Below are 13813 nucleotides of genomic sequence, written 5' to 3'. Positions count from 1 at the left end.
ATAAGACTTCTAGCCCCTATTTCAGTTATGTATTTGATCTCTGCACAGTATTGTATTCCTATGAACCGCATAGGTTGCCTCAGCAGTCAAATAAAAACAATGTATACCACTGCCGCTTTGTTTTCATGTTTTATTTCCCATATTTCGAATTCAACTGAATATTCTAACTAGGGCTGGGAATGGTTAACCGATTTTAGATGGTTAACGGTTACAATTTATTCTAACCGTTAACTGACATCTTAGGTACAAATTATCTTTATAATGTACAACTTTTTTAAAAATGATTACGTCATCGCAAATTTATCTCCTGTGGCATTTAATTCTAAAGAATAACACTATCTGTATTGGTAAGGACCCAATAAATGTGAACAATAAGTACTAAGATTGCTGATTATAAAAATTTGACAATGATAAATTCAGTTTTCGGTGAAAATATTTTGTTCCCGATTTTATTGCAAAATCGTATATTCAATGTCATTCAACAAGTTCGCAGTAGATGCCGTTTTTCTTTATGATATCTCAGAGTATAATTTGCACGTCCAACACTGAAAATTTGTCACATAAATGACATTTAATAATGGATTCGGGTTTTATTAAAATACTTTCAGATGTCCGAATCACGCTGCATATCTCTTGTAGCAGAGCGATCACGATTCGTGAATAATTTTGAGCGATAGCGGGATAAGATCACCCGAAATTGCTCTGTAACCGTTGTGACGTAACTAGCTAAAATTATAAATTATTATGTCAAAGGTTACGTTGCGGTTAACCGGTTAATTTTACCCGGTAAAAGTGTATTCCCTGAAATTCCCAGCCCTAATTATAACAGATTATTACAATATCTTATTCATGGACACTTTCATGGCAATCTTCTGATGCTTCTGCCACTGATCAAATATAGACGGCGCAGGACTGGACGCCAGCATTTAGGCAGGCACAACCAAGATCTTCAAAGCGAATAAACTAAGAGTTTTATATCATATTTTAATGCAAATGCTGTTGAAATCATTTTTCTCATAACAAATATATCTACCAGCGACCTGAAACTTTCCTGCCACACCAAAGAAAATGCGTCCATAAAATATAATATTAATTCAGGAATTACAACATAGACTTTGACAGTATAACGGTATGATCAACACCACAGAACACATCGACAACTTCTCCAGGCACCAAGACTTTCCATGGAAAATATTGGTCCCTGTATTCACCAATACCAAGGCAACCAGATTTGTTTTTTCCCCATGTAAAAAGTTCTCCATTATTTGTAACAGCAGCAAAATGATTCATTCCACATTTGATTTTGGTAACTTTTACACTTGGACTGAAAGTAGACTCTCCAAATAATGTTTGGGGAATTTTTTCTGGGTGTCGCGAGTCTTTCAAATCGGGACCTTTCCCTAAAATTCCATATCCCCAAACAAATACCTCTCCCTCTTCATTTAGTGCACAGCAAATGCTACCGCCAGCCGCTGCAGAAACAATTTTACCGATATTTTTGAATGGGAGTCTGATTGGAGTGCAAACTTGTGTGTCATCTGTAACGGATGCAAGTTGATAATATTCAGAATTACCCCATCCATATAAATGACCATCTTCGCAAACTGCCATACTCATGTCAGCAAAAGTAGAAATCTATAAATATACATTATTAAATTAATTCCTATCAGCCCTGTATAGTTTATTATAAGTTAGGAAAGCATCTATCAAGGATACGATGAGATATACATATTCATCTTGGAGGAAAGCCGATAAGACAGCATAATCATATGGTGAACCCTATTGCCGCCAAACACACTGCCATTTGTCTTAAAATGGGAAAATTAACAACAACAGAATTTTTGTTGAAACTTTCTATCTTCAAGGAACACGTACCTCAAATCGGTACTCACCCATAAATTCAAGTTGTATAATACTGTAGGCTCTTCCACCGGAATGTGGAATGAAAATTTCATATGAATTAAGAATGATTTTATCCGAGCAACACTCTGGCTCACTCGGAAAAAGTTGCAGATTTATTAGGTTGAAGAAAAAATGAAGCAGAAAAACTTTCCCACCGGGTTGCAGCAACATGCGGCTATGGCATGCATTGTTTATTATGTGATGGTTGACTAATATAATATTAGGCAACACCATATTTGAAATTTTTAAAAACTTCAAAACATACCTGTTGTACTTTAACACCTTCCAAATCACCTTTCAACAACTTTGGTATTCCAGTTTTCTCATATGAGCCAAGACCAGTTTGTCCATCTGCACCCCATCCACATCCGTAAACTTCTCCTGATTTGGTGAGAAATAAACTGTGGTCCATTCCACATGAAATTTGAGTCACTGGTGATAAGAAGTGATTATGTGGTATGCAATGGATCTTCCTGCTACCTGGAAAAAGCAACTCAAAGAATTTGGATCTTCCTGCTACCTGGAAAAAGCAACTCAAAGAATTTGTTCAATAACAATCTTACATCTATTCCATCTCAATTTCTGTAGTGAGTAGTAACACACATACTCGTGGTCTAATTTCATTGGTTCTCAAAGTGCGCCATACAGAGCCCCTGGTCACCACAAGAGAAACCTAAGGGCTCGGCAAACTATCCGTGTACTTATTAGAATACTGATTTGACTAACTTCGTAACTTTCCAGAGAATAATAATGGCATTAATAAATTTTGACAACAGTAGTATTACGGTAATTCAAACTAAGACATTATTAGGTCCCAATAGATAATGCCATGTTTTAATTACTGCCTTGTTGCCACATTTCGACACTACATTATCAATATGTTTGTCATGTGTCAAATTTATGAGGCTTTGTAAATTGTAGTCAACCTCTTAACTGGCTCCAAACCTGGCTCTAACACCAAAAGTTCGGGAACCCCTGGTCTAATGGATGTAAGGGCAGTGGCAACTGGCAACGGTTTATGGTGAAATTTTTTTTACAAAAAGTGAAGAAATGCATTGCAAACAAAAATTTTCTTAGTAAATACTCTTCAAACTGCAAAGATCAATACGTAAAAAATAATGTTTAGAAATATAAAAATGTTACCTTGATATATTTCTCCTTCAATGATTTCTCTACCACACTGTCCAAACGAATTACATCCAAATGAAAATATACCTTCATTATCAGTTAATAAAAGAGTGTGAGCCCGACCACAGGACACCTAGATATGAAATGAATTAAAATACAAATAATGGAATTATATAGCAACAAAAACAAGATACCAGTGTTCACGAAAAAGGTGTCATTGTTTACCTGGGTAACTTTCGTTTTTGAGAAGGAATCAAATGGAATAGGTATTGCTGTTGTTTCCATAACATAATCGAAATGGCCAGATTCTGCAGGACGCCCTTTCGTGACTCCTTTTTGACTACTGTGAAAACCAAGTTGTGATTGAGTGTTTATTCCACTTCCCCAAACCTTGATCAAATCCTATAGTAAAAGCCATATGAATTTGTTCACCTTACTATTCAGAAAAATCAATCTTTTTATGTCAGATGTTATGCATGCATTTTTTGTGCAGTTTTCTAAAAACAAGATTCCTAGCCTTTGCACCAGTGATTCGTAAGAAAACTCAAGGAATAGTTATTTGTGAGCATGACTATCAGTTTATTGGCTAAATCATGTTGGAGCAGCAGGTTGAACGATGTCAATTCATGATTATAACAACATATATTTCCCAAGTTATGTTGTTTGTTTCAATCTTGATTATTCCTTAGTCAAATAACTATCAATCAATTTTCAACACATTTGTGTTACTTTAGATATATATTGATGTCACCTCATATTTGGTAATATTATTCAATCGAGAATGAAATCCTTACTCTATTATTGCTTGCAAATACTGTATAACCATATCCACAACCAACACTTGTTATTTTTAATTTGCCAATATTTGTAAGTCTGATAGGATATCGTCTACTTTGAGTTCTAGATGATTTTTCTCTTAATCCAAGTGCACCTGAAAATCAACATTGAATGAATTGTTATCTGGGAAACAAATCCCTTCATTTAAGTTGAGTTGTGGCTTATAAGTGGATGTATGCCATACATGTGCCATAAATAAGAAGGATACTGTAGCTCCATATGTCCCGTTATGATGAAAATAGATGCGAAAATTAGCAAACATTTATAATGAATAAATTTACGAATTGTGGATAAAGTTTCGAGCTACATATACACCTTTGTACTTGTGTTTTTATAGATTCAAAGATCCTCTTTTAGGAGCACAGGGATGTGCCTATTCACACAAATTATAGCTTATAAAAAAGTTTGTTTACAAACATCTCTAGAATACCTGTTTTATAAATTGAATCGTAAACAAAAAATATGTCCTTATATCATATATCAAGATAGCAAGTACCGTATGTATTAACATAAAAAAAGAATTTGTTGTAAATTAAAAGGCCAAAAAATATAGAATACCTGTTGCTGTCAAGCCACATGCAAATAACATATTTACACGCTTGTGTGTTTTGTCAATATATTTATGAATTGGTAAACCTTCAGATTGGGCAGGATCCCGATCTGATGAAAATGGAAGTGTGGAAGAACATCTTCTTAAAACTTCAGAAAATCTCCAGAAATTGGATTTTTTTCCTGTTTGACATGTTAAAACTTTTCGGCAAAAACAATTCTTACAGACAATTGCCATTTTTTAATCAGAATCTAGAAAAAATGAAGAATAATAAAAAAAAATATAGAAAGAAAAATATCTCAGACAACTTCGAATAAATCACAGAAATCATGTGATAATGTACGTACGAACAGAAAAACATATTCTCCTAAAGTTTTCAACATATAATATTCAACTACTATGAAAAAAGGCATTTTATAGCATTTTAAGACAATTTCTATTCCAGAAGAGCATTTACAAATTGCTGTAATCACCAACCGAAAGTTTAAAATTAAATGCAATGAAAATGGATATAGAAAAATGAAATCAACGGAAATAATTATTGTTTTGTCCAAGGTTGCCTGTGTATCAAATCCATCAACTCTCTTGATCCTTGAGATTAGCAGCTTGTGACTTTATTTCTTTGATGACAGATGCAAGTGCTTCAGGGTTGATACCAAGTTCACATAGTTCTACGCAAATGCTCAATGTTTCAGCATCCAGCTTTGTATCCAATATTTTTGATATTTCAAGTAGAATATCCATTGCTTCTGAAGTTTTTGATGCATCCATTGCCATGGTGCTCATGCAGGCCTAGTCTTTGTTGCAAAATCAGTAGGCTACTATAAATATCTATAGATTATAAAAACTGTTTAAACCTATGTAGTGTTAAAACAATTATACCTAAGTTTTTTTCAATTTTTCTCACACATCAAAAATGAGTACGGTGAGCTAGAATGATCACACTGTCAGACTGTAACGAGAGAATGCAACATCACAGCAGAGTAAAATAGACCAGAGTCTCCTTGTATGACAGGGCTAAACTTATCACTAAATAACTCTTTAAATATCCTGAATACTCTAACTTTGTTCATTGCTTTTACAAGACGAATAAACATACATACATACATTATGCTAATTGGATAGCAGCATATGTCTGTATGTATAGGCAATAACAAGCTCAAAAAATCAGCTGAGATAAGTTATTGAGAAAATGTCAACTCCAAGGTTACTCAATTCTAATAAAATATCAACCAATGCTTGAAATATTTGCTTGGAAAAAATTGCCACAGAAAATATATTTCTCTGTATCATATGAAACTTTGTCATTTTAATATATGTGTAATTAAAAAATTAGTACTAAAATATTAGCAGGAACCGATAAAAATTAACTCAATTATTCCAGTAAAAAGGAGTAGTAACTATTTCACTACACTGCCTTTCAGAGAAAATGATACATCATAATGGCTAGGTGAAAAACAACTAAGAACTACATCTGTCCGATTAAAATCATCAATCTTACTGATGGTTGATGATTTTTTGAATTTTAAAATAAAACGATATGTTACAAAATTCTCCCAAAAATCACCATATAATTTTAGGTTTCTCAGGTCAAATTCCTGGTCAGCATTTTCTGCAGTGATTGGTGGAAACATTTCAAGAGTACGAACCAAAATAGAAAGGTTATATTTTTTATGAAATAAGTCTAAAGCTTTCACCAGTTTTCTATAATTTTGCTCTTTCAAATATTGAGAAAAACCTCCAGCACATTGCTCGTTCCAATGAAATGTAGACAGTCCATCAAGAATTAACAATTTCACAGGTATTTTGCTGTTTGCAATCAAAGGTTCAATTGAATAGAGTGTGATTATCAATTGTTCAACAGAATCACATCTTACAATATAAAACTTTCTTATCCATTCTTTTAGCTTAGATTCATCAGCATTTGTACGCTCTTCCATCATTGAAATCAAAGATAATAAATCAAAATGTTGATTCAAGTCAAAATATATCACACCATAATTGCATCCACCGTGTTCTTCTGGCATAACACAGGTTACTAATGCATTGATCAAAAATATGTTTCCAGGCTCAGTTTCATTGTCGATGATTTCAATGACACTCTCGTCATGAACCTTGCTGGGTTTGACAAGTTTTCTCAAGATTGAGTTGGCCGAGAACACACTTCCAGATGATGCGTGGTGGCTGAACATGATTTACTATTTAACAGATATTATCACAAATTTGCTACTGCTTCATTGTCATTCCCTACAGCACAGCTGTTAGAAGCTAACACTGATTTACTGACAAATACTTCTGTATATTTTTGAACTGTGAAGAAAACCACCAAAGGGTAAAATATGGTTCTAGTTAGGCTTACTGTACGTCCTGGTTTAGCCAGGACAGTCCCGGTTATATCATATTTTTCCGCCGTCTCGGCGATAGACTCTAATGCCCCGGTTTTCAGTATGGCAGTCATAAATAATTTTTCTATTTGATATTATTACAAAATATTTTTTTAACAGATGCAGCTGATTTACGTCTCACTTCACTAGTTCAGATAGGGAGTAAAATTGTTATGTCATAATTATGATATGAAGTATGAACCATGCCTTAATTTAATACCCTACCATGCTGTCGTTGAATCATCGAAATGCCGAAACAAAGTACAAGTTTTATAAGGAGCTGAACAATTTCCAATATTTGAACAAAGTGCAGGCCAATACAGCAATAGAGGATATTTTGACAGGATTAACAGCTCATTTTGATACCCTTAATAATCTATCAGGTCTGGTATAGTTTAGTACCACATCCACTTCTAGTTGGCCTGGCTCAACAATTTTTGCATATGTCAATCCTAACCCCCACCTGACTACGTCACCGAAAAATTACGTCATTCTGACGTCACAGTGGCGTAATAAGGCCCACCGAAGTATGCGGATGGTCGTCCAAAACACGCAGACGATAACCCGAAATCGAGCAAGCTATTTCTCTCGTTTTCTAGTCGCAACGATCACAATAGGAGAGAGATCGCCGGCTTTAGCAAGTTCTTATCGGCGGCGCAGATGCCATTTCGGGCGATCGTAATTATACTTTGGCAACCCCTATGGTGACGTCGTAATGACGTAATTTTTGGATGGAATAGTCAGGTGAGGGTTAGGAATAACATATGCAAAAATCGTTATGGTACGCCCACTGGAAGTACTTGTGGTACTAAACTATACTAGACCCAATCTATCCACAATGGTATTGGAAACGTTTAAACTATTACTAAGCCTCTGGAATCGAACCGAGGTTGGCTTGTCCAATCCGCGTCGTCCCTTTTTTTTTGCTTCAGAAATATGGTTAGCCTAGTTATAGTCATAGAAACGTAGAAAGTACACAACTGCCAGACCATCAGCAACATGGACAGTGAAAATTGAAGGCAACATCAATAGTTGCTCTTGAATCCTATCCTTAGGTCAGTTGGTTCCTTACCGTACCCTTATCGTCACATAGTATACACGATCACATACATGATCTACAGGAGCGGTGACTCCTCTACGGCCCATGGGCCGGGGCCACGGCCCGTCTAATCGGGCCACATGGGCCGTGGCCCATAGCTTGATGGGCCGTGGCCCCATCAGGAAAAATTCAATTATTTTGACAAAATTTTCAAATTTTACCAAATTGTCAATATTCGAACCAAAAAAATATATACTCCTGTAGTATGTGTGCCAGGTTAGGGTTAGGACAAAAAAAATTCAGATTTTTTACATTATAGTTCTATTATGATTTCGGGGACTGTCTGTGTTAGCCAAGGGAATAGTTTCTTTACACAACTAGATGGGCCGAAGCCCAATTCGATGGGCCGTGGCCCCGGCCCATGGGCCGCAGAGGAGTCACCACTCCCACTCTACATGATCAGATGACATCCCGGTATCAGTGTTTAAAAAAACAGTGCAGCAACAACAAGTACCGTTACCGTACCCGTACCTGTATGGTATTTGAATCTGAATATGACGGATAAAGCACAGCAACAATTATGGCTTATTTATTCGGAAGCGGCATAGCATACGGTATTCGAATACCGAACACTTGTTGTTGCGTGCTGTTTTTTCATATTTTTGAACACTGATACACACGTTTTGTTCTCCAATGAACACCAGCCCTCGACACACCCACACGGAGAGAGAGTGGTGTTTATAGCGATTTGTCAATCAGAAAAGTAGGTGACTATACCTAAATGTTTTCACTTGTGAACAGAATTTTTCACCAGGATAGGATAGGATTTACATATTTATCCCGGGAGAGAGGAAATCCGATAAGACGGCTTAATCATATGACAAACCACGGTCTCTCGTCCGGTTACCAGTCCAGAGTCCAGGTATGGGGTTAGTTAGCAAGGTATTTGTTTTCGGAAGCATGGATTTGGTGGTAGAGGAAGCCGTAACCGACCAGCGGTTACGTAAACCATCCTACGCCATACGGCGGCGAGGAGTCAAGCAATCCTCACGCACATGACCATCCCCGCATGGGATTCGACGAAGGGTAATCAGGGATGCGGTGGCGAGCGTATTCCTAACGCTTAGCACAATGCGCCACATCGCCGAACCGTATTCATTCAGTCAGTAGTTTATATTTCACCGAAATGAAAGTGCACTCACACTGGACATAAACTTAAAAAAAGTTGAAAATGACATTTCATGGTGAAAGGTGACGCGAAAATCCAAAGTCGGTTATCGAGCAGCGACACCTGTAATCCACCGACACCTGTATTCAGTAATCAGTATTAAAGGTATATTCACAAATCAATGTACATGCGATCTTTTTTCAACAAAAATATAATTTTTGGCCCATTCGTCCAAAAGAGGGCGGAAAGGATTATGGCGGAAACTGGAAAATCGCCATATGATTTAGCCGTCCTATTGGCTTTTCTCTCCCCCGGGGTGATTATGTAAATCCTATCTTATCTTATATACCAGTGGTTCTCGAACTTTTTGAAAAAATGTGCATAACGGCCCACTTTCAATTTTTCTGATGACTAGCGGTTCACTAAAGAAACTAAAGCAAATAGCAACTTGGTATATGTGCGCGGTAAAAATGTGCATAACGGCCCCCTTTCAATTTTTCTGATGACTAGCGGTTCACGAAAAAAACTAAAGCAAATAGCAACGCGATATATCAATAAAACAGTTCAATGAGATGGGTGTCCCTGCTTGGCTCCCACTAGTTCTTTTACCTTGGCCTTGGTTTCTGTTTCGGGCAATGCAACCTTTATATTGTGTCTCACGTTCATTATGTTCCTACATTTTGTTTTAATAGCGTGTAATGTAGAGAAAGCTGCCTCACATCCGTAAGTTGTTGCAAATGGAATGAGCATCTTTTGTGCCATCTTAGCGACATCGGGATAGAACGGTGCCACTATGGTTTTTCTTCTTCTCCAGACCTTATCACAGCAAAACTAAATTTGACATCTTAATTGTTATATCTAAATTTACCTTTTGTGACGGGGGAGGCATTTTTTAAATTACCCCGAGAAAATTTACAATTAGAAGCACACGCCTTCATAAACAATACGCTCTGATTCACTGACGTTGCCACGTTTATTACGTAATAATGTGTTCGGTAGACGGTGTCGTGCTTTGGAGAAACACAAATTTTACTTTAAATCAATCAAAATTGTCCTGCGGTCCCCCTGAAATCGCTTTGCCGACCCTAAGCGTCCGCGGACCCCAGTTTGAGAACCAATGCTATATACGATTCACAATGAAATGGTCATTATTATTGCAACAGCTTAAGCGTTTCAAAAGTATAACAGCCTGGAAGTTCCTATACATTCGACTATGTTTTGTTTGCTTATTTCTGGCCCAAACCTTGTTTTAACTAGGTTTGTGTTTTTTGTAATTTATTTTTCTGTTTGTGCAGGTGGGCGGGCACATGATATTTCCCATGTTTTAAACTTGTTGAGAAGTATTGCTTGCCCTGCAGAATTCTCCATTTTAACTTTCTGTATATTATTGAGTATTCGAGTCTGTGAACGTCTTCCAGTCGGGTGAAGTATTTTTTTAAATTGAGGAGTCTAGGATTCTTCTCACAAATAGGCATAAATACCTAAGCGTTGGATAACATTAGTTATCATTATTTTTCAATTGAAGGCGCTTGAATATCCACAGTTCAAAACAAAATGGAATTTTTAAGTTTTTTTTCATTTATTTTTTGTTAGTAAAAACATGTCAACATTTTAATTTGAATCAACAAATTCTTATATTATGAGGGTCAAAGTTCGACAAAATACATTGCCATTCATGCGTACATTACAGTTACGACAATCAAAACAAAAACAAACAAAATGATGAAAAAACTCTGTAATGTAGGCTATGCTTGTAGCCTATAGCCTATGATGAATAACTAAATCTCATCGACGACAAAGTTTGGGAATATCCAGAAATCTGAATTCAGAACGAAGTCTTTGTAAGTTTTTACGCAAATCCTCTCAAGGCACAGACGGAGCGCTGTTTAAAGGTAACTTATCCTGCTTTTCTTATTTTGATTTTCACTATTCATATGTTGGGGGGAATGGGATTAAATTAAATTAAAGGTAACTTCTCCTGCTTTCCTTATTTTGATTTTCACTATTCATATGTATTGGGGGGAATGGGATTAAATTAAAGGTAACTTCTCCTGCTTTCTTTATTTTGATTTTTACTATTCATATTATGTAGACTATTGGGGGGAATGGGATTAAATTAAAAAACGATAAACAAAAACATGGAAACTAAAAACTATCTATTTATAATAAAATGATTTGATACTAAAATATTAATACGAAAATTCCGTTTGGCATTGGAATTTATTTGGCACAAAAACAAAAAATATCCTGCTTTCCGATATAAGATTGAACGCGATATGGTGGCGTTGGTTTCCATGACGTAATTTTTGGATAACATAGTCAGTTGGGGGGTACAATAACAAATTTGTGATGTAGAGAGAATAAACACCAACGTAAAGGCGTTTACCGTCTAGATACCGACGAAAACAGTCGCTAATTTTAGCAAAGTGCATAATTATACCATTGGCTGGGTGTAGGTGCCTGACTACTGGACTACGGTATGGAATACCGGTATTGATTATTTCAATTACAGTGATACCTCCGCATTTGAACGACTCTTTATTCAAAAACTTGTAGTTGACCAAATGATTTCAAATACAGAAATAGCGATGCTCAAATACATAGACACGAAGGCCAAAACGAATTAGTGTGGGTATGCAATCTATCACGGTATAGTCTACTGGTATACTGCCAATACCTGAATACAGCAATCCTCACAACTACCGCGAAAGCGGAACCGTCACAAGTCTGCAAGTTGCGCAATTTTTAATGACGTCAACGCACACAGAAAACGAATCTTATAGAGCTACAGAAATTTCTGAATTTGCTCAAACGTACTGTAACTGGGGCCTGGTATAGTTTGGTACCACATGCACTTCCGGTGGGTGAAGCATAACGAATTTTGTATATGTTATACCTAACCCCCACCTGACTATGTAATTCAAAAATTATGTCACTACGAGTCTACGATGTCACAATCACGCCATATAGAGCTTGCCAAGTATAGCTACTATCGGACGAAATGGCATCTGCGCCGACCATAAATGTTTCATATTTTTATCTTAATTATGTTCCGTAATCTGTATTACTGTATTATGTACACATTCAAATAATTATCGTTGTTTAGGTACACATTTTGTTAATGCTTTTGGTATTTTGTAATGCGTGAGAGCGAATTATTATAATTACCATTGTTTCCTATGGCAAAAAAGTTACTCAGTACTTGAACAAATCAGTAGTCGTACACCAATCCTGAACGAATTATGCTTCCGTGGTATCACTGTATATGTCTTCTCTATAAGTTGCTAATTAAACATCGTTAAATCGTTTCCTTTGTTTTTTAAAGTGATATTTGTCAGAAGATGGTTAAGAAAGTTATGCCATCATGGCATTCTGTGATGAAAGAATTTAATGATGTTGAACCACATAATGATAGAACAGCTGTGACACCTTCTACGGGTTATCAAGTAAAGATTCAATCGATAACTGGATATCGATCATTGGTGAGCTCATTTCGTGATTATACAGCAGAGCATAGTTTCTCTGTTTTTTCTTGTAATCTTTTCTTTTATCTTGTAATCTTTCATATCTCATATCTTTCTACGTTTAATGTTGTTAATAATCCGTTTGAACCAGAGTTGTGCAACCTTTATTATTGGAGGGCTAGATAGAAATAACTGGGTGAAACCATGGGCTGCACCTGTATTTAACATAGGCTATCTAGTAGTTGCAAGCACAAAAATTTGGTTATTGATCATGTCACATGCGTTGTTTGCATAAGCAAGCTGTTAAGGCATTGTAAAGTCATAGATAAAAAATTCGACTTGGGTATAGGCTAGGGATTGGAATCACTCGCGCGTACCAAATTAAATTTAAACGTTGTTAGGTGGCTCGTACATATTCAAAATTGGCACTTCTCCGCGGGCCACACAATTTTTCCCTCGAAGACCGCATTTGCACACAGGTTGCACACCCCTGTGCTAAACTAAACTTGGTTCATATACTCTTCACTTATTTTGAATCATCATTGCTCATTAATCCATATTTTGCTTTCATCAATATATGTAATACAAGGATGTCTAAATCTAATCAAATACTAAATTATAAACAAGAATAAGGAAGCAATCACATTTTACCTTTCATATATTTCAAGTACAAAACCCATTGAATTTAAATCGACTTCTTTGTTATTAAATTTGACCCAATTTAGAATATTTAAAAATATTATTCTAGATTCAGATTCAGATAGATTTGTAAATTATTTGGTTTTGGCCAGTGGTATTTAAATCATGGTTACCAGGTTATATATATATATATTAATTCTTCAAATTGGGTTGGCTACCAATCACTTTAATTCATTTACGGTAGTATAAGACTTTCTTCTAGTCTAAAATTACCAATCACAATATTCAAAATTTATTTTATATTCCATACCCATCAAACTTCATGTTCAATCTGTAGCAATTTTTTTCAAATATCCACCACTCTTATTCATTCATGCCAAAGTAATATACCGGTAAATTTGATATTGTAGGTGATTTCACAATGTAATGCATAGGATCATTAATAAAGCAATGTAATCCTTTTCATAAGCACATTGTTGAATGTTGGTATTTAATCCTAGATTAATCAACTGATGCTATGTCACTGGAAGGGAGTTAGTGTGGTCAATATTTTGGTACAGAGCACAGGAGTGAACATGTGTTTGCCTTACTTTAATTTCAAAAATTGGTTTCCTTAAACCAGTTAGGATTTGAGGTGTTTGGGTTGTCGAAGGATTTGATTACTATATAAACAATATTACAAGTTTTTATGACGAACAAAAT

General features: G+C 35.8%; 3 protein-coding genes across 3 annotated transcripts in view; 1 reads left to right on the top strand and 2 right to left on the bottom strand.

Annotated features, from left to right (window-relative positions):
- Positions 1–967: 967 nt before the first annotated feature.
- Positions 968–4996, bottom strand: LOC120328163 (RCC1-like G exchanging factor-like protein). The gene is made up of 6 exons (XM_039394582.2): positions 4426–4996; positions 3825–3961; positions 3256–3432; positions 3046–3163; positions 2168–2382; positions 968–1635 (listed from the first exon to the last, which is right to left on the bottom strand). Exons 1-6 carry the CDS (start codon positions 4652–4654, stop codon positions 1102–1104), a joined length of 1410 nt encoding a protein of 469 aa, XP_039250516.2. The 5' UTR covers positions 4655–4996; the 3' UTR covers positions 968–1101.
- A 268-nt stretch (positions 4997–5264) lies between these two features.
- On the bottom strand, positions 5265–6755 carry LOC120328164 (DNA repair protein XRCC2-like). Its single transcript, XM_039394584.2, has one exon. It carries the CDS (start codon positions 6607–6609, stop codon positions 5818–5820), a length of 792 nt encoding a protein of 263 aa, XP_039250518.2. The 5' UTR covers positions 6610–6755; the 3' UTR covers positions 5265–5817.
- Positions 6756–10694: 3939 nt separating this feature from the next.
- The window catches only part of LOC120328019 (nephrocystin-4-like), a 31203-nt gene continuing 28084 nt past the window's right edge, over positions 10695–13813 (top strand). The window contains exons 1-2 of the mRNA XM_039394395.2: positions 10695–10900; positions 12334–12490. Of these exons, the coding sequence (XP_039250329.2) occupies positions 12350–12490 (141 nt within the window). The 5' untranslated portion in view covers positions 10695–10900; positions 12334–12349. The remainder of the gene's footprint in view (positions 10901–12333; positions 12491–13813) is intronic.

The sequence above is a fragment of the Styela clava genome, chromosome 7, assembly GCF_964204865.1.
Source record: "Styela clava chromosome 7, kaStyClav1.hap1.2, whole genome shotgun sequence".
NCBI lineage: Eukaryota > Metazoa > Chordata > Ascidiacea > Stolidobranchia > Styelidae > Styela > Styela clava.
Note: the sequence above shows the minus strand (reverse complement) of the source record. Positions and strands in the feature narration are given on the sequence as shown.